The following is a 22,808-nucleotide window of genomic DNA, read 5'->3' on the forward strand; positions in this document are numbered from 1 at the left end:
AATGTTTAGCCAGGTCTGAGAGCCCCTGGCCTGGTGCTTGGCAGTCTACAAGTTTCATATGTGTTACAAGGTGCACAATCTCCCTGTACGGGAGGTGAGGTGGATCTTCACTCTGGTTTGCTGACTGGAGAAGTGAGGTCCACAGAGGTGTGGTGTGGCCCTGTAAGTGGTGGACTTGGGGTTTGAACTCTGCTCATCTGATGTCTAACCCAGTACTCGTTCCAAGGGGTAGATCACAGCCTGGGCAGACTTGATGTTGAGCGGGTCCTCGATGGAAGCCTTCCCTCTCCCACTGTTTTCCCCCATCCATGGTCTCCTACCTGCTCACTCACCCTTCAGTTTCCCTGTGTTCCTTTATACAAAGGCACAGCTAGCACTCATTACACTTTAGTGTGAGCATGGGGTGTCTTTCCCTCTTCCAGGGGAATCTGCATGTCTCAGCTATAACACTGACAGGGGGTGGGGAAGGTAGAAGAGAGTAAAAGGGGGATAAATGGTGATAGAAGGAGACCTGACTTGGGGTGGTGAACACACAATACAGCGTACAGATGATGTATAATAGAACAGTACACCTGAAACCTATATAAGTTTATTGACCAATATCACCCCAATAAATTCAATTAAAAATTTAAAAATATAACAGTGAAAGGAAGGTTTTACATCAGCCCACGGATGAGGGATGGTTTGGGGTTGGTTCAGGACACCTCTGAAACACAATCCAATTGGTAATTGCCTCTGGGTAAGGTTCACCTGGTGCTAGCTGTTTCTCCTCTGCTATCAGGCCCCCTTTCATTCACAAGCAGTTTTTAGAGCATCTCTGACATGCACTGCAGAGTCAGAGTCCTCTGTTGGTTGGATCCCCTTATCTAGACTCAAAGTTCCCAGGCTGGAGAGCATCTTTCTGGCTTCTGTGGCACTCACTGCACTTTGGCCCTGACTGGACACGTCCTGTGGTAGGTACCTAGATAACTGAATGCCAGGCCACACCCCCAGGCCCAAGCCAGTGCCCCTGGGGAAAGATCACACAGTGCAACACCGTGACTAGATCTTCAGGTGCGTGGTGGAATTCTTCCCTTCTGTTCAGGGGTGGCATCAGATGCAGCCAACTTCAGAAGCCCCAGAGAAAAAATGAGCACAGTGGGGTGACAAAGCTTCTCCAAAACAGACATCTTGAGCAGAGATCACTTTTATTGGGTTGGTTTCATTTTAAGAAAAGGAAAAGAGGCAAAGCCAAGAGACAGACTGCTAACAGGTACCGGGGGGTGGCTGGACATTTCTGCCCCATGCTGTGCAAAGAGTGGGATCCTGACCCACACGCCCATGCCACTCATTCCTCGAGACGAAGCTCGGCCCAGGCTTCAGTGCACCTTCTTGAACACTTGCTTGCAGACCACACCCTGCACTCTCATCTCCTGAAACAAAAACAGATGCTTGTCATCGGCCAGAGCAGGGTCATGCTTGGGGCTCAATACATCCAAGGGCAGCAGCTTTGAAAATACTCAGTGCCTGCTGTTTTTCCCAAGAGTTGCTCCAAACAAACCAACTCCTTCGAAAGCTGGCTGAACTGGATCAGTGGAGGTCAGGCTATCACCTGTAAATTGATCTTGTTGGGAACCACGTGGCTCAGAGCTGATCAATAGGACCGGCCCTCTGATGTTCCCACTGCCTCCCTAAGGGGCCACAAGGCTCCAAGAACCTCAGCCTAAATCCAGGACAGAGTCTGGTCCAGCCTTGGAAGAAACGAGGTCCAGACACAAGGCTTGACCCCTCCCCCACCCACAAAGGACTCAGTAGGTTTCCACAGGCTAGGGTGGCAAACTAGTACGGTGGTTCCAGGTTTTAGTTGCATGTTGGGGGCTTGATAAATGCCTGGGTCCAGGTGAGACCAGTTATACCAGCACCTCAGTGGGTAAAGTACTGGAGTTGGTATTTTTGAAGGCTCCCAGTGGTTTTAAAATATAGCCAAGAAAGCCCATGTCCTGCCTAGAGGGCAGCCCCTGCCTATAGCTGCCAGGGAGAATGACAGCACAGTGTTGCCATGCCTTCCAAGGTTTATTTTGTTTGTTTTTTTGTGTTTTTTTGAAGGAAGCTAGAAATCAGAATATTTATGTAACGTCTCCTAAGTTTTAAATTGTTGGCTGAAGAAGTTCAAAGCCCACTGATGACCAAATAAAACAGGCCTGTGGCCCCCATTTTGCAACCTCCGTCGGAGCCACAGAACTGTTGAGCTGAGGCGGCCAGTGGAGATCACATAATCTACTCTCGTTTCTCTGCAGCTGAGGAAGTAGAAGCCCAGGGAGGAGACACTCAAGATCAAGCACTGCAGCCTCTGAAAATAAAGCCCTTATGCCTCTTCCTTCATCTAGACGTACACGTCCCAAAGCTCTTGCAGACGCTGATCTTTGCAGGACCTCTATGTGGTAGGATGGCATTTTGCAGGTGAGGCTGAGGCAACGAAGGTACCTACCCAAAGGCATCCAGAGAGTCAGGACTAGAACCCAGGTCACCTGGACCAGGCTACTTTCTTAGAAAGAAAAATAGTCGGGGAGTTCCAAGGGGACAGAAGGAGTGAGGAGAGAGCTCCTCTCAGAGGACACGTGTGAGTTTAACCCTCCAGGCACTAAAGCCCCTACCCTGGGTTTGTGCGTGCTTTTCCCAGACAATGCAGGGGTAGAAGTGGCTTTGACCAGAGGTCCCAGGCGGGAGGACTGGGTGAGTGGGGCCCACACCTGAGCTGAGAAGGGTTCTCTTTCCCCACCCTAGATGGTTGAGATCATGTCTTAGAGAAGCTTGGAGAATTCTCCTGGGCTCTTGTCTGCCACACTTTGCCATGGTGAAAATAGACATCATTTGGGAGTGAGTTTAGTTCTGCCACTTTCTAGCTGTGTAACTGGGATGTGAGCCTCCACACCCTGATCTTGGAAACAGGAGCCATGACGGCACCTGGCCCATAGGGCTGCTGAGAAAATAGACACAGACAGGGATGCAAAAGGGCTTGTTGGCTCCACCATCAGCCGCTCCTCCTCACCCCCTCCCTCTGATGGGACAAGTGGGTCAGCCCAGACCTAGAAAACACACACACTCAAGCATCTTCTCCAGGCCCTTGGAAGGGAAGCTTCAGAACACAACCAAGGCCCAGCCATGGGGCATTCTTCCAAGGTCCATCCGGACCGCAATGGGGGCCTCTAGGGCCCAGCCTGGCCTACCCCAGCCCCGCCCCAGGAACCTACCAGGTGCAGCTCGTCACCCTCAATCCACTGGGTCCAGCCTCGTCCCTCCTTCTCGCCCTTCTGCACACACTCGAGCTTGTCCCCATCCCAGCTCACTGTGGTCTGCCAAGCAAAAAAAAACAGTGTACGTTACTTTTGAGCATGCAGCCCCTGGAGGCTGGAGGAGGGGCAGCCCCAACCTCCATAATCAAGTCAATTTCAGTAGAGAAATTTGTAGCCTAATGCCCCGTCTGTCATGTGCTTTTATTAAAATACGCAAATCAGTTTTAAAATTACAAAAACCTTAATAAATTTCACTTAAAAGGGTGAGCGGGGAGAAAATGTCATCGTGTTGGGCCATCGGTGCAAAGGCTGAGAGTGGGGCTGGGAAGGGAGGAGGGGCTTCTGAGGGCTGAGTGGGCACGAGTGTGGAAGGGTGAGGGCTGCTGTCCTGCATCTTGCTGGTGAGAGGCAGGTTCACAGACTTCCCTGCCCGTCTCCAGAATTCACTTATTCATTTGCAAGGTCTTGGGACACCAAAATGTCCCCACCCCTGACCTCGAAGAGCTGTTCATCTCACGGAGAATGACCTCAGATACAAAAAGCCAACAGAAGATAGGAATGGTGGCTCTTCCTGGCGCCTCCTGTGCGGTTTCTAGATCTTCCTGACTGTCCCTTCAGAGCATGGACTAGCACCTCTGCTTTACAGATCAGGTTAAGAGACTCGCCAAGTCTCTCCAGATGGTCAATGGCAGAGCCAGGTTAGAACACAGACCTGCAGGGCTCTGAAGTCCCCCTTCCCACTGGACTCACTGCTTCCCTAAGTGGCCCAGGGTCACCAGTTACAGACCAAGGTGGCAGGAATCCAGATGAGAGTCAGGGAGGGAGAGGCTCTGGGAGGAGGAGACACCAGGGCTGGGCCTTCTTGAAGGACAGAAGAATGGAGCTGAAGCAAACAAGAGGAGGGGCTGGGGAGAGGGGTTCTTGGGGACCACCACGAGATGAAGGCACAGGACGAGACAGCAGGAATGTGCTCAGGAAGCTCCTTGGGAGGGTTCCAGGGAACTGTGGGGGATAGAGGAGGCCCCTTGCCCTGCGAGTGCTTGCTACCACCCACCCCACCCACCACCCTTGGGCCCTCACATCTTCCCGAGCAACAGCTGCCCTGCCAGGTACTGGGCATGCTGAAGGGAAGACAGCTAACAGGAGGACGCCCAGCCTGTGCCAGTGGGAGACCTCACAGTCCTGTTGGAGCAGCAAAGGGCCCACCCAGAAACATGGGGCTCAGAGAGTTGGAGTTTCGAGGTGAGACAGTGCAGGAGCTCATGGTCTAGACTGGGACCTGTGTGCAGGCACAGTGGGCATCGCCCCTGTGTGCAGCCACCCACCCCCTTCCACACAGGCCCACTTCCCCACTGCAGCAGTTAGAACTGTTTGCCCCTTGTTCACTGCGTGATTCTGGGCAAATCTCTTCTCTGAGTCCCAGTGTCCCTATCTGTCATGTGAGACAGTAAGAAGCCACTGACTCAGAGGTCCTGGCTTTACAGAGGTAAGGTTCTAAGATTCTTGGGTTCCCGGCTTTGCCCAGCTGAGTCAGGATTTAGGAGAGAAGGAGAAATCTAGAAAATGGTTATGTGTGGTGAGTAATCACTCTCCATAGGAGGTCCACCTTCCCCTGCCTCCCAGCTTCTATCTCCTGGGTCTGTTAATCACTACTGCCCTCTGCTGTTGGGATGATACCTGCAATGATACACAGGCACAAGGGTGACAGGTGGAGCCAGCTGTGTTCCCCCAGCTTTGCACAGGAATAAATTAATTGACTTCTGCTCCTGGAGCCTGTCCCCTGAGGGAGATGGGGCATGGGAGGACTTGGGGTGGGGGCAGTAGTTCTCCCTGCAGAGCTCACTCAGGGCATACATCCAGCCTCATGCCAAAGAGAAGGTCCCTCATCCAAGTCGGAACATAATGAAGTTAATGTCTGATGAGGTGCATCATGGGCAATGACCATTAATGGTCTCAAGCCACAACACAAGATGCCTGTTTGCTGGGTGCCTTGTCCATCCCAGGCCTGTGAAGGAAGGAGGGGACTGAGCAATCAGACAGCTCTCAACTTCAAGGAGCTCCCAAGAACACCTGGCTTCGTCATTAACTGAACTTCTCTTCGTGTGTTTATCCAGAAGTCTACTGTGCACCGAGGGCTCCAGACTCAATCGGAGACCAAGAGAGAATCATTGGTTCTTGGCTACGATAGACACACTTCTGCCTCTACCAGATATATGAGGGTCAATGAGCACACTCATACCCTCTCTACTGCAGAACACAAGAAATGCTCCAAAGGCAGCCCAGTAATGAAGAGAGCACCTGCGATCTTGCTTCTTCAGAGATAACTGCTCTAACACTTTTGTGTACTTCTGTCTCATCTTTCATTCCTACTGATATGCATATATATTTGCTCTTAAAAAATCAGGATTACATCATTTATGGTTTTGTACCCTAGTTTCTTTCACTTCAACAAATATTCTCCATTAGCATTATTTTAATTGTTACATAATATTCAGGAATTGTTACATAAATGGCTACATCATTTGTGGGGCTCAGCACAAAATGAAAGATAGTGACAGCAGAACATTAAACCAAGTGAGGGTTCCTTCTGGGCCTGGGGCCCTGTGTGACTCAGGCCCACGAAGCTGCTCCCTATAGTATTTCACTGTACATACATACCATTATTTGGCCTGCTACCTATTCTTAGACACTTAGGTTATTCATAACTTTGTGCTACTAGAAATAAGACTTCCTCGTATTCACAGTTCAAAACACAAATTGTTTTCTTAGAATAAATTTCCTGAGGAAGAACTGTTGTGTTACAGAGTGTACATATTTTTAAGGCTTTTCACAAGCACTGCCAACTTGTTCTCCAGAAAGCTCACACCTGTTGACTTTCTAACACCAATGTCAGAAAATGAGCGTGAAAGACACACTCATTAACAGTAAATCAGGCTTTGCTCCTGGGCTAACATGTCACCCTTTCCAGATCATTTGGGAACTTTTAACAGGGATCATTTAGATATAAATAAAAATACCTTACCAAAAGAATGGTTGATGCAGAATTTCAGGCATCGTGATAGACTGACGAATATAGGGAGCAGGAGGCTCTTTGGGTGTAGGGAATCCTTTCTTAGGGCCCCACAAACCAGACCCCTGAGAGGGAAGGATCCTTAACACAGAGACTCTGTCAGTGTCCAAAGGAGGCACTTTCTCTACCTCAACCTCCTGCTGACCCTAGTGAGTTGGACAGAACAGCCTACTCTCCTCTGAGTTGGAGATACAGGGGAGGCTGAGCTGAGAGAAGTTAAATGACTTTCTCAGTGTCACCCAGCTAGTGAGGGAAAGGTTTTGAACTGGAGCATGGGCCTTGCCTGACTCAGTGCCCCCTTATTTCCCAGCCCAGGGCAGGACACCCAACACAAGTTGGCTAAAGTCCTTGGGGGCTGCAGAAAAAACCTGGGCATTGTGCTAAGACCTGGAGTAGCCCCCACAAGAAACACCTTTCAGTTAAGTCCAACCATTGGTGGTAAGTGCCAGGAGCCAGAGGAGGGCCCTAAAGGCTTGTCCTAAAGAAATCACCAAGGAGAAGGGCAGAGAAACAGAGAAGTGCCAGATGTTCATGGCCCAGGGAGGTAGGTGCTTGGACTAGGGGGAGCAAGAAGCTCTAGGAAGGCTCTTCATCTTGGGCGAAACGTACTTCATTTTTCAAGTGGGAAGGCATTTCAAACAAGAGTGAATAAGGACAAACCAACCAGTGCTGTAAAGCTATTCTGGAGGTAAGGTGGGGAGGAACGTGGCTGGTAAGTAAAGGAGCCACAATGCCAGACTAAACGCCAGACAAAACGCAGGGACTGTGGCCTGGAGCATTTTCAATGCCTCCAAATGCTGCCTGTGGCCTCACACAGCCAGCCCCATGGCTCTGATCTGCTGGGCAGAAGCATCAGGGAGAACACTGGCCAGGCAGGCCAGGGAATCTGCTGGGCTGCCCTCAACTATCATTTACACGGGGCTCCTGGTGCCTGCCCCTCCTACTGTATACCCGCAGCATGTTAAAACCAGTATTATCAGCAAAGGACACGTTCCCTGGAGTCAACAGACCTGGGCCCTCTGTCCCCAGCCACGTGGACTGACTGGGCAAAGGGATTAATCTTCTCTGAGCTTCAGTACCCTCACCTACAAAAGGAATTAATAGTCCCTACTGTGCAGACTGTTTCATTTGGTGGTCCCCAATAGATGACATGATATTCACCCCGTCCTATTGGTTGTGGGCTTGGCTGCAGGACTTGCTTTGGCCGGCCAACAGGAAATCAGTAAGCACAACCCAAGCAGGGCCTTCATAGGTGCTTGCACTTTGGAGGCGTGTCCTCTCAGAATCCCCTCCTCTCAGAACCCAGCTGCTATGCTTTACCGGAGTCCAGGCTATTTTACTGCAGAAAAATGCCATGTGGAAAAGCCCTGGCGGCCGAGAAAGAGACATTACTGCAGAAGAGCTGAGTCCCCCAACTGAGCTTTCCACTGCACAGTCATATGGAGCTGAAGAACTGCCCAATCAACCCATGGAATCGCAAGACTAAATGGTTGTTTTAAGTTATTCGGCTTTGGGCTGGTTTGTTGTGTGGCAATAGACACCTGAAAAACCTGCTTTACCAGGTGGTGCTGAAAATGAGAGAAAAATGCATCAAAATGCATGGGGCTGGCTTATGAGGCACGAGGTAATGGTGACCCTGAGGTCCAGGGCTCAGATATAGATGGGGTTTGCTTGTTGCAGTTGAACAGCAACTAAAGTTTTTTTTTTTTAAGTTGGATATTCGTGAAGAGCTGATGGACGTGCTATTTATCACAGCTAAATGTTTCCAAAGCTCCTTTCCTTCCCGCAGACTTAGCTCAACAGGGGACTCGCAGGGCTGCCTGCTGAGCTGGGCACCCAGGACCGCTGCTATGCTCACTTCCCGTAAAATTTAATTAGTCTTTGTTTAAGCAGAAGAGCTATTTGGAGACTTCCCATGGAGAGCTGTGATGACTCCAAAAATGTGACTTAGTTCTCCTCCCTCTACTCCCCTACATTCACTTGTGGTGGGAAGGGACTCTTAAAGCTTTGTGTCCTGTGGGAATAAACCAGCCATTGCCCAGAGGATCAGCTTTGTCCTAAGAACAGAAAAGGGGCTGGGGAGTCAGGGAGCAGATGATCACCTAGAAACAACCGAGAAGAAAGAAGGAAGGAAGCAATGTTGCAAGGGGAATGGGTAATAAGCAATGGTCACTTGTTTTCTCATCATATAAAACGTAATTTCTGAGACCAACCTTCCCCAGGACCCAAGAAGAGATCACCCTGTGACCCGCCTCTGCAGCAGCCTGCCACCTCTGCTGGGCCTGGAGCAGCAAGGTCTGGGACAGGGATTCAGCTTGGTCCATGGATGCCAGATCTGAAAAGGTCCTTAAGGTCTCATTCAATCTGGTTTCCTATCTTGGATCCTCACCACCACTCAAGGCATTGAATCAGGGTCTAATGGGGGAATTTCAGCCCAAAGGAGGCTCCTGACACTTTCCAAGTGGCACAGGGAGGTGGTTATCCTGGGGACTGAGGAAGACACGGTACAAACCACAGGGACGGGCACTGCTGCCTCCAGCCCCCCACCCACATTAGCTCTGGGACTTCATCTTGGAAATGGAGCCCAGAGAAACCCAAGGACAAGGCGGTGGGTGTCTATACTCAATTCCCTTCCAAACAGTAATTCTCATCGCATAGACCACCTTCAAGTCTGCAAATTGGCTGGGGTCTAGAGCAGCTGGTTGTGAGGCAAAGCCAGTCTAACTTTTCCATTAAAAAACTAATATCTTCCAAAACTCTGTCCCTGTCAGCAGCTTTCCCAGAAAGACAGGCACCTACTGATGAATGAAGACAGCTTGGCCTCACTCTGACAAGGGACTGTCACTTTACAAACCATTCTCCAGCTCCCCTGACCACTTAGAAAGCCCGGCTGGCACTGCTGCATGGGACCAGTGACACAGAAAACCCGACTCCCGCAGGCCTGAGGAAGTATGTCCCGAAAAAGTCTTGAGGCCCCCTTACCCTGTGCAAGTGACCTGTGCTGCAGGTGACAGGCCATGCCCACTAAATGGGTCCATCTCTTGGCAGTGACCTGGCAAGAACCACAACTAATGGGTTTCAAGTTGCCTGCCAAAAGCTTGCAACTTGTTTTTTGTGACACAAAAACCCCGCTGCAGTGAGCGGGGCAGGCAGGACGAGCACTCACTCATGCCTTCACTCTTGCCCACCCAGCCCTCTGCTTAGGGACCTCCCAGAGGGCTGGGTCTGCATCTGGTTGTCTCTGTGGTTCCAGAGTCAGGTCACAATAGAGCAGTTCTTGTTCACCATGATTCTGCTTGCAGAGGCCAGAGCCCGGATTGACCCAGGTCTGACTCCAAAAAGTCTGTGCTTTTTAAATTGGAGGGAGTGGGGCAGGGCGGGGGGCAGGGTGTGAACTGGAAAACAAGACAGTGTGCTTTCTATACGTGATGTGAATCACTGCATTATGCAGACTGGCCATTCCTCCTGGAGTTTGATTTTCCCCTTTGAGGGATCCTGGGACAATAAGGAGGTTCTCAGCCTCTGGAGCTTGTGTTAAATAAGTGAGCAGATGGGAAGGGCAAGGAGGGTAACAGAACCTGCCAAATGCCTAGTAATGTGCTGGGAGGATTCCATAATGTATCACTTGATCTTTAAGCTTTAGAACAAATATAAACGAAGCTTAGTTGAGTAACCAGCCCAAGCCACCTAGGGGTTAGGAGTTGAGCCATCACTTAAACCCGGTTCTTTCTGCCTGAGAAGTCTAGAGCTTCCTGGAAGGTGAGGCTGCTGCCTAAGTGGATGGGCTGGCTCCACTCCCTCCAATCCATTCCTAGGGGGCTGGCAATTATCTAAAATCAGCACATTTAGGGGGGGAAGCCAATTCACTCTAAAAGCAGATTAAAACTAAATTAATAAGGCCTTAAAATGTGAACAAGTAATTAGGGACATAAAAGCTGTTAAGAGCAACTACTACAAACCAGTAAAGCCACAGAAAGGCTTTGTGGGCACAGGAGAATGCAATTCTAATGCCATGAGGAAGCTTACAGCCAATGATAATAAATTCTTAGGGCAAACAAAATGATAAAATGTTAAGACTTGTCTTGGCATGTCATTTTTTAAATTCCTTAAACATTTAAGAAAGTACTCACAATCAATTTGAAAACAAGAAATTGTCAGAGAGCTCAAGGCCCCATGAGGCCAAGGTCCTGGGTGGGGAGGAGGAAAACAGGACTGGAGATGGGCGCAGGGCTCCTGTGGAACTGCACTCGGTCCTTCTGGGGGACCAGCGTTGAGGGTGGCCCTGAGGCTGGGCTGGGCCCCAGCTTTGCCTGCAGTGCAGCCTGGAGGGAATCCATGTAAACTGATGTGGACCCCACCTGTGTACTGCGCTGGGATGTGTGAGGGGCACCCAACCCAGCCTGGGCTGTAAGGAAGGGCTTCCTGGCGGGAATAAAAGACCACTGCCATTATCACTGTCACCACTCATCATCTGAACAACGCACACTGAGTACTCACTAAGTGTAAGGCAGGGTGTTAAACAGAACGTGGGTCACAGCAAGTTGACTCCTTAACCCTCCCGGATCATTTCTGCTTCTCCCCACTTTACAGAAGTGGCCACCGAGGCTTTAAGGCCACCTACCCAGGAAGTGGGCAGATGAGATTTGACCCTAGTAGCACCCTGGGCTACTGTGCTCTGCCGTTCCCTGGTCTAAGCTGACCCCTGAGTGAGCGGTAGGGTTTTGCAGCACGGTTCTGTGCAAGGAAACAACATTCAGCAGTCGTGGGTTCCACACCCGCACACCAGCACCGGGCGCTGGAAAGAGAGGTAGGTCAGCGAGGACCCTACTCTCAGAAGCTCACACACCCCTGGAGAAGATGACGAGTAGACAGAGAATTCCAGCAGAACGGGAAGTGCTGGGTAAAAGTAGGTGCTGGTGATGTGCATGAGGGAAGGCACGTCATCAGCCTCTGAAGGGGAGACAGAGTTCCAAAAGGGAAGGGTGCCTGGAGGAGGTAACATGGAAAGCAATGCTGGAAATGGCACCAAAAACGGCACGTAGGTCAGGTTAAAATGTAAAATTTGAAGAAGAGACATCTGGGACTCCCGGGCAGAGGGGAGAGCCTGGACAGATGCAGGGAGGACAAGGCAGCATGAGGGAGGCTTCTAAATGGGCTTGCCTGGCTGGGCTCTCTTGGCCTGAGCCTCCTCACAGAGCCTGATCCTGCACCTCCAACCCCTGAATTTACTGGCGAGATCACTCACAGCCCTTCTTCTTCCTCAGCTTCACATCTCTGTGGCTCTAACAAGCCAAACCTGGTGCAATGGAAAAATCCAGATATTTATTTATCCAGCAGGCAGAACTGGCTCTGCTACTAGGGCCAGTGCAAGGATTATTAGGCCCATCTGAAGGGAGGGTGGGGGGTAAGGACCGGCCGTCCTGCCAGAGTGCCCGGAGGGGCGCCGCAGCGCAGAGTCCACCCTCTGTTTCTGGAGAACAGACACAAATGCTCCCAGAAGATAAGAGTTGCTGGCTGGGTAGCCGGGGAAGAGCAGGCAGGCCAGGAGCTCTTGACATAGTGCTCCTTGGGGCCAGGGGTCCTTTTAGTCACAGCAGGATACCAGCCCCCACCTTAGAATCAATGGCAGGGAAAACTCGCATTCCCATTTATTGAATGAATGGCAGGAAACCATTCTAGAGGTACTCTTGTAATTTTTCAGACAGTGAACATCCTTTTCTTGTTAGACAAAATATCCCAGGCAATGCAGCTGTTTTTTCTTCCATAGAGTAGCCTTATAAACTTGGGTCAGCCCCTAGGGTGACAAACGCCCCAATTTTCTCAGGCCAGGAGTGCTTGGTCATCATGTCCAGTGCCACACAGCCCATAAGAGTGTCAGTCAGGGTTTAAACCCCCTTCTGCCCAACCCTGAACCCATGGCCTGCCCTTCGTTCCCACATGGCCATCTTGCTGCCACGGAGGCTGTCACCGTGGAGCAGCACCTACCTGGCAGGCTGTGGGCCTGGGTCAAGCCCAGCTCTCCTGCCTTTGTTGGGCATTCAGGAGAGAACCAACAACAGCCTTGGACAGAGGCAGGTCTGAGCTCCAACCCATGCCTGCCTCTTTCAGGCTGGGTGACGCTGAGCAATCTACTCTACCTTCTGAGCTCTATTTCTCCAACTGCAAAACGGGCTAATGAGTTTGCCATAGAACAGAGCCATAGGAGGAAATGGAACAAGGGGCTATGAGGACCTATTTCAGTGCTGGACACACAAAATACTTGGTAAGCAGCAGCTCCCCTCTTGAGCTTGCCCAGCCTGTTTCTACGAATGTGGAGAGGCATGTGCCCCTCAGGCCTGCCTCTGCTCATGCGAGCCCTGCCAGCTTTGCTCTGGATGTCCAGGTGTCCCTTCACACGTCACCACCTCCCAAAATTGTCTTTTAGAGGACATGGTTTACACGGTGAGGGAATTAGTAACAACTCATATTGCCAGAGCAGTTGAGTATGGGCTTTCCCGCATCTGCTCCTCACCTTTATAATTGTCCCCATTTCACAGGCAAATAAAGGCACAGAGAAGTGACAGTAGGGCAGTAGGTTTTAAGTGGCAGAATTGGGATTCCAAAGATGACAGTCTGGCTCCAGAGCTAAGCTGGTTACAAATCAGCCAGATGGCCAGGCCCCGCTTCCGAGGGAGCTGGGCTGCGGCTAAGCAAGAGCCTGAAGGGAAGAGCTGCCCTCCACCCTTGAAGCTGGGGTCCGTGGCCAGCAGGGCAGCCTCCAAGGGGGGAGACTGGAATGTAAACCAGACGTCACTCCCCCACACCTGGTGATTCCACCCCATGACACTTCCACTTCATCAGGAGACACTGCATTTGTGAGTCGGAGAGCTTCGACCCCTTAACATAACAGTGATTTCATGTCTCTCTGGTGACATTCTGGAGTCAGACGGCCAGGATCCAAACCCTGCTCCACCAGCTACCTGATCTCAGACAAGAGATACCTGCTCTGCCTTTCATTCTCTTCGCTCATAATATAGAAAGGATTTTAGCATCTCCATCAGGGAGCTGTGAGGATTAGAGGACGAATGCATGGAAAGTGCTTAGGACTGCCAGCACGTGGGAAATACCAGACAAATTTCAACTGTTATCAAATGACAAGTGGATCTGGCAGTGATAGAATCAATGGCTGCCATTTACATTGTTTGAGGGTCTGCTATTTCTACTCAACACTCATTTGACAAACACATTGGAGCCCACTGTGCAGAGCACTGGAGATAAAAGGGGTAGTTCCTCCCCTCCCCGAATCTCAGATGCATTAACAAGTGTCACAGGCGCCCAGAAGCAGCACCTGCAGAGAGAAGTAGTGAGGCAGAAGGCGAGGATGAGGGGCTGGACAGCAGGACAAGATCGATGGAGCAGTTAAACATGGGTTGGTCTTGACCAACGAGTAATTATCCTCCTGGAGGAGCAGGCCGGGGCCTTACCCCAGGGAAGTGAGCAGAGAAATGCAAAAGGGGGTGGTGAGTGAAGGCACCTGCAAAGGGTGGGAAGGAATCCGGTGTGAAGTATGAGGGAGGGAGTAGGGCTGGAGACGCCAGCGTGGCCACATCCTGCAGAGCCTGGGTGCTGCCTGGCCTTGCCTGTCAGTGCTGTGGAGTCTCCAGGGGTTTTGAGCTTAGAGTAGCATGATCACATTCCCTTTCTAGAATGGAAAGGATAGGCTGCTGTGTTGAGGACAGTGGAAGGGAGATCAGTGTGAAGATACTGCAATCATTAAATGCAATAATCCATGGAAAGTGCTAAGCCTGGCACACAGTAAGCACAAGAGATGCTAATTGTTATTATTATTACAGGCAAGAGATAGGCAGAACTGTGGGGATGGGGAAAGGGGAAAGGGATGCTAAGCAGCAGAATCTATGGAACTTGTTGGCTGATTACCCATAAACGCTTTTCATTTATCCTCACAGTGATCATTTACATGGCTACATGGTGGCTTGTGGAATTAAACGCCACAGTTCCTAACCACCCGTTGGTTATTTGGCAGTTAGGAACACCAGCAGGAGGCAGCCTGCTCTGTAAACCATACAAAGCAGGAGTCAAGAGATCTGAAGACCGATCACCAGGAGCAGGCCCCCCAGGTCCCTGTCAGTGGAGTGGGAGAGCAGCACCCCCTCTGGGATTGCTGGGGGATTGCATGATATAGGTGGAGTGCTAGGACAGGGCCTGCCACACAGCAGCCTCACTTAGTGGCTATGCTTGTGTGGGTCATTGAGGATCATTACCACCCAGCTACAGACCTTCATACAAATAGATAGTTTCTTTTATTTTGAATGATTTTCCTGGAATATAATCCCATAAATGGGACCTCTGAGTCAATGAGTAAGATGACTTTTCTGACTCACTTCGACCTGTAAGATGGGATTTTTCTCCCCTCATTTTCTGAGTTCAAGGACAGCTGCAAGGCTGGCAAAGGTGGGTTGTACAGCCTGGGTCCCCTCCATCCCCGTCTCCTGCTTTCATGCCCATCTTGTTTACACAGTTCTTCCCCAGAGAGCTCCCACACTGTCTTTGGACCCTCGCCAGGAAAGAAGGGGGAAGGCAGGCTGGAAGGACAGACTTACTAACATGCAGGTATTAAAGACAGCTAGCTAGCACTCTAAGGTTTTTGCGTATTAAAGGAAAAAACTAGAGAAGTCTTTGGGTAGTTAGCCAAAAGAAATATGCTCTGATGGAGGCATTTTAGGCAACACACAGAGACCTGGAGTCCCCTTTGGACAAGGATGTGTGTGTGTGTGTGTGTGTGTGTGTGTGTGTGTGTGTGTACGCGCGCGCGCGTGTGTGCCCTAGCACAATTCAATTTACACAACAGAGAGCAACAGAACTGCTTCCCAGGGAGGAAGCTATTGTGATCCAGAAATGGTCCTTGCTCTCAGAGGTTTCAATCAACTCCGAGCCAAATGTGAATACATCCCGATCACATGTGAAATGTCTGCAACAGGACCTGGGCCGCAGGGGCTGGTTTCTAGAGACTTCCATGGGGAAAGGGGACACTAAGGACAGCCATCAGCTTGCAGACTCTGCACGCCTGCAGCAGAGGATGGAGGGGTTTCCTGCCCCACCCACCCCTTCTGGTTCCAGGCCCTGTGGAGCCAGGGGTCCGGGTTGACTGTGAGCGCCTAGAAATCCTCAGAGCCTGGGATGGTAAACCCTCAGTCCAGGGCATCAGAAGGGCTCTGGTCCTCCGGTGCACACAGCGTCGTGGTTTCACAAGGCACTGTCCCCTGCACTACCTCTACGGCCGTCAGAATTTGCCCTGTAAGCAGCAGTCATGATGCCCGTTTTGCAGATGTGAAAACAGAGGCATTGTGTCCAATAATTTAAGGTCACCCTTTCCACACCTTCATGGCCTGTCAACACTGGCCACCTCCAGGTTGCAATGAGGCTCCTGGTAAATGCCAGCCCTCAGCAGATCTCCGTGGGGGGGCTTGTAATAGAGGCTTTTATGTAGTTAGAATCCTTCCTCTGCCACCACCTTACTGGGTGACCTCGGGTTACAAAGGTTCTTAATCTCTCTCAGCCTCTGCTTCTCATCTGTAAAGCGGGCATAATGACAGTTACAGAACAGCAGTTGTTGTGGAAACCAAAAGAGAAAACTTGCTAAAACCATTTGGTACAAGCATGGCACTTACTCAAGACTGAATACATTGTATCTCCCTTTGTGCCAGCCTAACAAAAACCAAAACCTAACAAACCACTGTGATTCTTGAAAGCTACTTGGCGAATTTTATGTGGGTGGTTTTAATTCTTCTTTTAGTAATCCTCAAAAGCATGCTGCCAACACGATTTCAAAGGTCAGAGAACTCTAGCTAAGACATGAACGAGAGTCTGTGTTTCCATCCTGGGAAGCACCCGGCCAAATGCCCGGGCCCGACCCGGGCAGAGGCCTCTCTCAGAAACTGCCAAATCTGATGGCACGTGCAGCTCTGTAGCCCAGGGGTTGTTTCTGCCACTGGCATGGTATGTTTTAAAAAAAATAAGAACAAAAACATCTATTTAATGAATCGAGAACAAGATCAGAAAGCTGGCAAGTTTACACCAAAGTGTTGACAGCAGTTTGGTGGAGTTCATGTGCCATTAGATGGATGGATGGATGGATGACGGACAGATGAAAGTAAGAAAGTCAAGGAGGGAAGGGAAGGCATCAGAGATGGTTAAAAGGGACAGAATTTAGAAAATCTCTAAGTGCTGATATAGTAGGATGTCTAAGAAATATCACTGAGTTAAAAAAACAATACACTGAGAAGTAGGTCTTTCTCTCTCTCGGTTCTCCCTCCCTCCCCTTTTGGCTTCAGAGACATTGACCAAGTCATTGATCAACGGATAGAGATTCCCAGACAGATCACCAGGAACAGTGGTAACAGGAGTAACCTCTGGGGAATGGGAATCAGGCCTCAGCACGATAGGGTCCTCTCCCTTTCAGTTGACTCTCTCCTGGGCTATTCGAATTTTTCCCTTTTACAATAAAAACAAAGAACCCCACAGAGGGGCGGGGCCTTGAAGCGGAAGGCAGGCTCTGTGGAAGGGGTCATCCTGAGTTCAGAGCTGGATGGGGAGGCAGGGCCTCAGCCAGGGAAGAGGCACCGGGCTCCAGTGTGAACAAAGCCACCCCCTCCAGGGACAACCTGTCCCGCTGCCCATGGTGGAATGACAAATGGCCCTTCTGCCACCACCATGCAGAGCCGGGCCGACGGCTGCGATTCCTGGATGAGACTCACTCTTTTCCCACAAAAGCCGCTCCTGCTGCGGGAGCTGAGAACAAAGAACCCAGTCATTCCTCACTCTGAGGGATTCCCTGGTCCTGGAGTGGGGAACGCAGTTTAGAGTTGAGGAGCAATTTCCTTCTTCAAGGTCCCCCACCCTGCCAAAGCCTACAGCTGTGAGATTCAATAAATGCTAATGGTTTCAAACTGGGCTGGAGATTGCGTCTGAGTGGAGAAAGGCGTGCAGGAGGCAGTGGAGAAAAACCAGTTCTAGTCTACATAGCTCTACCAAAATGATAGCTTCTGCTGTTGTGGGCGATGTAAAGGCTGAAGAGAACAGACTGAAAATGTGAGCTGAGCGACTGACTCTGGGCTACACGGACCTGAATCTCTCCATGCTTCAACTGGGGAGACCGCAAAGTCACTGCAGGTGGTTCTTGGCATGGATCACTATGTCTGTGGGGGCCAGGTGATGGGCTAAACCGGCCAGCGGTGCGCGGCTCTGTACACCTGGTTTTAGAAAGACACAGATGCAGAGACGTTTCTTTACTCCAGAGCAGTGGATCGAAAGCTGTAGTTGCATCAGAACCACCTGGCGGGTGTGCTGGCCCCACTCCTGGAGTTTCTGATTCAGTAGATCAGGGGTGTGGCTGAAGAGCCTGTGTTTCTAACATTCTCGTGCTGCTGCCAGTGCTGCTGGCCTCCGCTCAGAGAACCACAGCTGTGAGGAGCCCGCAGCGCACACAGTGACAATGGGCCAGCTGATCCTCAACCTCAGGTAACAGGGTGGGATGAGTGGACTTCGGGAACCTGGACAATGTCCCATCTAAAGGGAGCAACTGTGACAGTGTCCCAGGGAGCCATAAGGCACAGAAATAATCACACGCCCAGCATTTTTAGCATCTTGATTTTTTTTTTTTGGTAAGAACAACTAGAAATACGGATTTTTTTTCTATGAAATTTTGCAATCTTTGGCAATCATTGGTAACTGGCTCTGAAATTTTTCAAATATTGTGCAGGCCAAACAAAATACATCTGTAGGCCAGATTTTGCCTTCTGGCTAGGAACCTTATCTGTGTTCCGGGGGAAGAGGGGCAGGTCGGAGATCTCTGAGCCCCGCAGCCTTGGAGAGGAATGTCAGCCTGACCACGCCTCTCCCAGCAAGGCTCCCTGGGGCTCACTGGGGCCCTGTCTAGGCTCCCTGTCTCCTCCCCATCACTGTCCTCTCCTCTGGCCACATCTTGCACTTCAGCCACACTACAGCCTTCTAGACTGCATCTCTTTCATCTCCATAACCTCCTCCCAGCCAGGCCTTTTCTGACCGTGATCCCCTCAGCCTGGAATGTTTTTATCCCTTCGCCACATCTGCCCGAATTCTTACTTGTCCTTGAAGGACCCCCTCAGCTGTGATCTCTTCCTGGGAACCTTCCATGACCACTGCTCCCCCAAGGCCCTGGCCCTATGCTCCTCAGCCCACTGAGCTTCCATCACAGCACCAGGCTGTAATGGTCTGAAGGTCCTATGTCTCCTCCACTGGCCCGGGTGCTCCAGGAGGCCTTGCTGCCTCCGTGTCCCCACACTGAGCCCAGGGCCTGCCATGGGACAGGTCCAAAAGAGCATGTACCAAATGCTGTTGTCTTGGCCTTGACCTTCCTCTCATCCCCTTCCTGCCTGCCTGGACACTTTCTGTGTATCCTTCAAGCCACATCTCAGACTCCACTTCCTGTGGGAACTTCCCTTGACCTCCCAGACCCAGGAGGGGGTCCTTCTCTGCCGGTCCTTTCTCTATGTACATGATCGCAGTATGAGTGGCCACTTTGATCTGGCTCCCCCACTACCCTGAGCTCTGTGAGGGCAGGACTCTCATGTGATTCATCTCAGTAACATAGACAGGGGCTGCAAAGATAGAGCTAGCACCTTGAAATGCTCGTAGGACCAAGAGAGGAATGAACAAAACATGAATGAATGATCCCCTGTGCGAAGTGACACCTTTGTAATGTGCTGGAAAGAACACATTAGAATGAATCAACCTGACGCTGAGAACAAACTGGCTTCCTCCCAGCTTCTGCTTCTGGCTGGTGGGTGCAGAGTGTGTGGCGCAGAGGGGCTGCTGCCCTGCTCAGGACCCCGGAGGGCCCCTCCACATGTAAGCCTCAGGGTGGAAGGCTGCTATAATTCCGTTACGCTAACCCTCCCGAAGCCGTGCTCTTCACTAGGGTCCACCATGCAGCTGCGCAGCCAGGAGAGAAAGGCGAGGAGGGGCTGAGGGAAGCCTGTGCAGAGGGGCCGTCTCTCCCCCGATGGGCAACAGCAAGGTAAGTGAGTGGCCATCCAGTGAGTCCTGGGGCAGCAAAGTGACCATGAATCCTGCCCAATTTCCTCTAGTTTGTCCAACTGCTGGGATCCCTGATCTGCTCACCCACCACTGTCCCACTGCTGGGCTAAGAAAACAAGGTGGCCCCATGTCCCTTCCTTTGTGTCCAAACCCCACCCTTTTACCTCCGGTTCTTTTCTAATCAAGTACAGAAGTGACCCTCTCCAGAACTCCTTCGGGGATCCCCTCCTCTGGGTGCTTCCCTTTGTCCTCACTGATCTCCCCGTGTTTGGACTGTTTGTATGTCTCCACCACAAAGACCCTGGGCTCCTGAACAGCAGGGATTGTGCTGTGCGGGCTGTGGCCCTGCGCCTGGTGCAGCAACTGCTACGTGTCAGGAAAGTGGTAGGTGCCGTGCAAAGGTTAAGGGCAGGCACTCCGGCGCCCATGGGCCGAAGTTAAATCCTCCCTCTGCCATTTACTCTGCTTCCCCAAGACCACACAACAAGTCCTGCCTCAGTTTTCTTATCTGTAAAATGTTGTGAAGATTGAATTAAAATCAAATGTGAACAGTACCTGGTACGTAGTAAGCACTTGATGAGTTCTAGTATTCCTAGGTGATCAAGAAATGCTTTACACATTAAGGGAAGAAATAAAAGTGTGAAGATAATTAGCCAGGTACAAGCCAACACATTCCAGAGGTTGTGGGTGACCCAAAATAAAGAGAGATGTCTTTTGGTGTGCTGTGAGTTCCCCAGGAGTGAGCTGGGGGTGACCGTTCTCACAGGGCAATTCCGTGCAGCCAGGGGCAGATCCTGGGCAGGGCTCTGAAAGGCGTGGCCTCCCCCACCCAGGGCAGACCTTTCAATGAGCCTCTGGGCAGGTTAAATGACCTCAGGTCTTTTCAAGGCACAGCCTGGCATTTCCCTACAACAACAGTGTTTTCTCCTACCAGTGGCCTCTTCAAGGACACTTCCCATGTGCTGTCCCCTCTTCTGCCATCATTCCACAGCAGGCTCGCACTCACTCCTGACCACCTTCACATGAATCAACGAAAGAGGATGTGCCCTCCAGGCCTGGGGCTCCTTATCCCCAGGCACAGGTACTCTTCAACCACAATCCCAATGAACCTCAGCCATCTGGTTTCTACAAAGCCTACCACTAGACAGACAGGAGCTGGCAGAGAGCGGGAGCGTGGGCTTCAAAGTCCAAAGACCTAGGGTTCAAATCCCATCTCTTGCAAGCGTCTTCCCCTGTGAAGCCTATTATTGCCTAATATGGAGTGACTAATCTCTCCCTTACTCAGCTGTGCATGGTGCAGAGCGGATGGCAGACACCCCCCACCCCTGCTGTGTATAATGGAAGGGGGAGGAGGGAAAGGCCAGGGGGCAGGGCCTCATCAATAAGCTTAAACTATTGACAGCTCTGGACTCAAGACTGTGAAAGGGAGACTGGGAGCACCCTGACCTCCCAGCGACCTGAGAATGTTGATGGTGGCCTGCGGCTGACCTTCCGGGGTTTGCTGTGACAGCACTAATTGGGGTCTCTAGGTCACCAGCTTCCCACCCTTGGGAACAGGGTCTCCCTCCCCTCCCCCACCCCCACTGCTGAACCTTTGGCAGGAGCTGCAAAGGAGCTGACCTTCCCAGTAGGTGTTGACTGCAAGGTTCAAAGGAAGCTCAGCTGCACACAGGCAAAGATAGGTTGGAAAGGGGATGGTCAGGAGCCAAGTCCCTGTTTTGAGGACGGGAAGGGGTAGGTCAAAGACTCTGGCGGAGATCAGAGTGCTTCCTGGGCTTCAGGCTAGATCATATAGGAAGTTTACATCTAGAGGGCTTCCTGTGTCTCTTCTTTATTCCCTCCCTTCATGCTCTCATTCCACCAGCCCACAGTGCAGCCAGAGAGCAGTCAACAGACTTGGCTGGAGCTCCAGCCCAGCCCCTCCCTCCCTAGCTGAGTTACTCCAGGCATCTTACTTCCTCTCTTTGAGATGGTTTTCTCATCTGCTAAATGGGTGTACTCACCCATACCTCCCTCCCTCAAAGGCTGCTGGGAGGAGGTGAAGTCAAGGGTATAAAAAACATGACTCAGTGTTGGGACACAGTGGAAACTAAACAAACCTAAGTTTTTATAACGATAGCCCTCCTGTTTGGATGGACCAGGATGCTGGATGAGTGGGTGCTGCCTACCTTGGGGGCTGAGAATGCCAAGATCCCTGGTTCTTGAGAACACAAGGGCCCTTGTTCCCCTCTCAAATTAATTAGCCCAGCCTTTGGTCAGGTCCCTTGGGCAGGGCACGTCCGGGTGTGTGTAAATCCTCACCATGCACTTGCGGTCATCTATGCCCGTCAGATCCTCCTCAAACTCCTTCCCAACCTGGAAGTCCATGATGTAGTTCCTAAAAGTGCTCAGAGTCCGGATGATCATGTGGTCGCCATCCTGCACGATCTCTTTGTCTGGCTTCAGCAAGTTGGCGATTTTGCGCAAGGCCACATTGACATCTGCAGGGGTGCCGGAACAGAGAGGGGCAAAGAGTTGGCCAGAAAACGCAGAGGGATCCCTGGGCCCGCTTCCCCGGGAAAACAGCTGTGGTTTCCTTTCACTTGCACTGTCTCTGCGCTCAGCCAGTCTGTGCCTTTTAAGACTTTTCTACTTTTTTTTGCACCAAAGTTTCCTGCCCTATACTAACCCTTTAAAAACAAAAACTAGGAAACCAAGCCCAGCTTTCCTAATGAAATTATCCACGTCTAGAGCCAACTATCAGATATTTACCCCTAACAAACCTTAACAACCCCCATCCTCCAATAGGAAGCCTGCTGGCCACCCTCGGAGCCCCGGCAGCTGACGCCCTTTCTGCGCAGGCTCTGGGGAGGGGCCCCTGGGAGGGGTTCGCGGGGCGCCCCGGGGCCGAGCTCCGCGAGCAGTGGCTTACCGAGCGCGCGCAGGTACTCCTCGAAATTCTCGTTGGCCAGCATCTTCCAGTACCCGGTGAAGTCGACTGGCATTTCGGGGGGCGACTGGGGCTGATGGCCACGGATCGGGCGGGAGTAGCTCTAGGCTCTGCGGGGGCAGTGGCTACCGAAGCGACCCGGCTGGTGGGCAGCCCGGAAATGTGCGCCCTCAAGTGGGGCGGCGACAGCTGGATTCCGAGAGAGCGCGCACAAAGCGCGCAGGAGGATCCATTGTAGCCGTCGCTCCTCCTTCCTTAGCGGGGGCGGGGGATGTTGGAGGGCTAGGTTTGTCCCTGGCCCGTGGCCACGTTCTTTCAGACCTTCAGTTCCCTTTCCTATGAAGGAAAAAATGGGGGCGGGGCCAGGGCTGTTGCTTTGTTGGCCCCAACTCTTTGGTTCCTGCAAGGTTCCTTCAAAAGCCATGAACTCCTCACATTCAGCGGCCACTTGAGGACTGGGAAA

The 22,808-nt window shown here is 51.4% G+C and overlaps 1 protein-coding gene across 1 annotated transcript; it reads right to left on the reverse strand.

Annotated features, from left to right (window-relative positions):
* Positions 1-1,170: 1,170 nt before the first annotated feature.
* Positions 1,171-22,594, reverse strand: RBP1 (retinol binding protein 1). The gene is made up of 4 exons (XM_045857109.1): positions 22,328-22,594; positions 21,718-21,896; positions 3,231-3,332; positions 1,171-1,412 (listed from the first exon to the last, which is right to left on the reverse strand). The coding sequence occupies exons 1-4, from the start codon at positions 22,398-22,400 to the stop codon at positions 1,359-1,361; spliced, it is 408 nt and encodes a 135-aa protein (XP_045713065.1). The 5' UTR covers positions 22,401-22,594; the 3' UTR covers positions 1,171-1,358.
* Positions 22,595-22,808: the final 214 nt, after the last annotated feature.

Source organism: Phyllostomus hastatus, unplaced genomic scaffold, assembly GCF_019186645.2.
Source record: "Phyllostomus hastatus isolate PE091 unplaced genomic scaffold, TTU_PhHast_1.1 phas_scaffold_129, whole genome shotgun sequence".
In the NCBI taxonomy this organism is placed as follows: domain Eukaryota; kingdom Metazoa; phylum Chordata; class Mammalia; order Chiroptera; family Phyllostomidae; genus Phyllostomus; species Phyllostomus hastatus.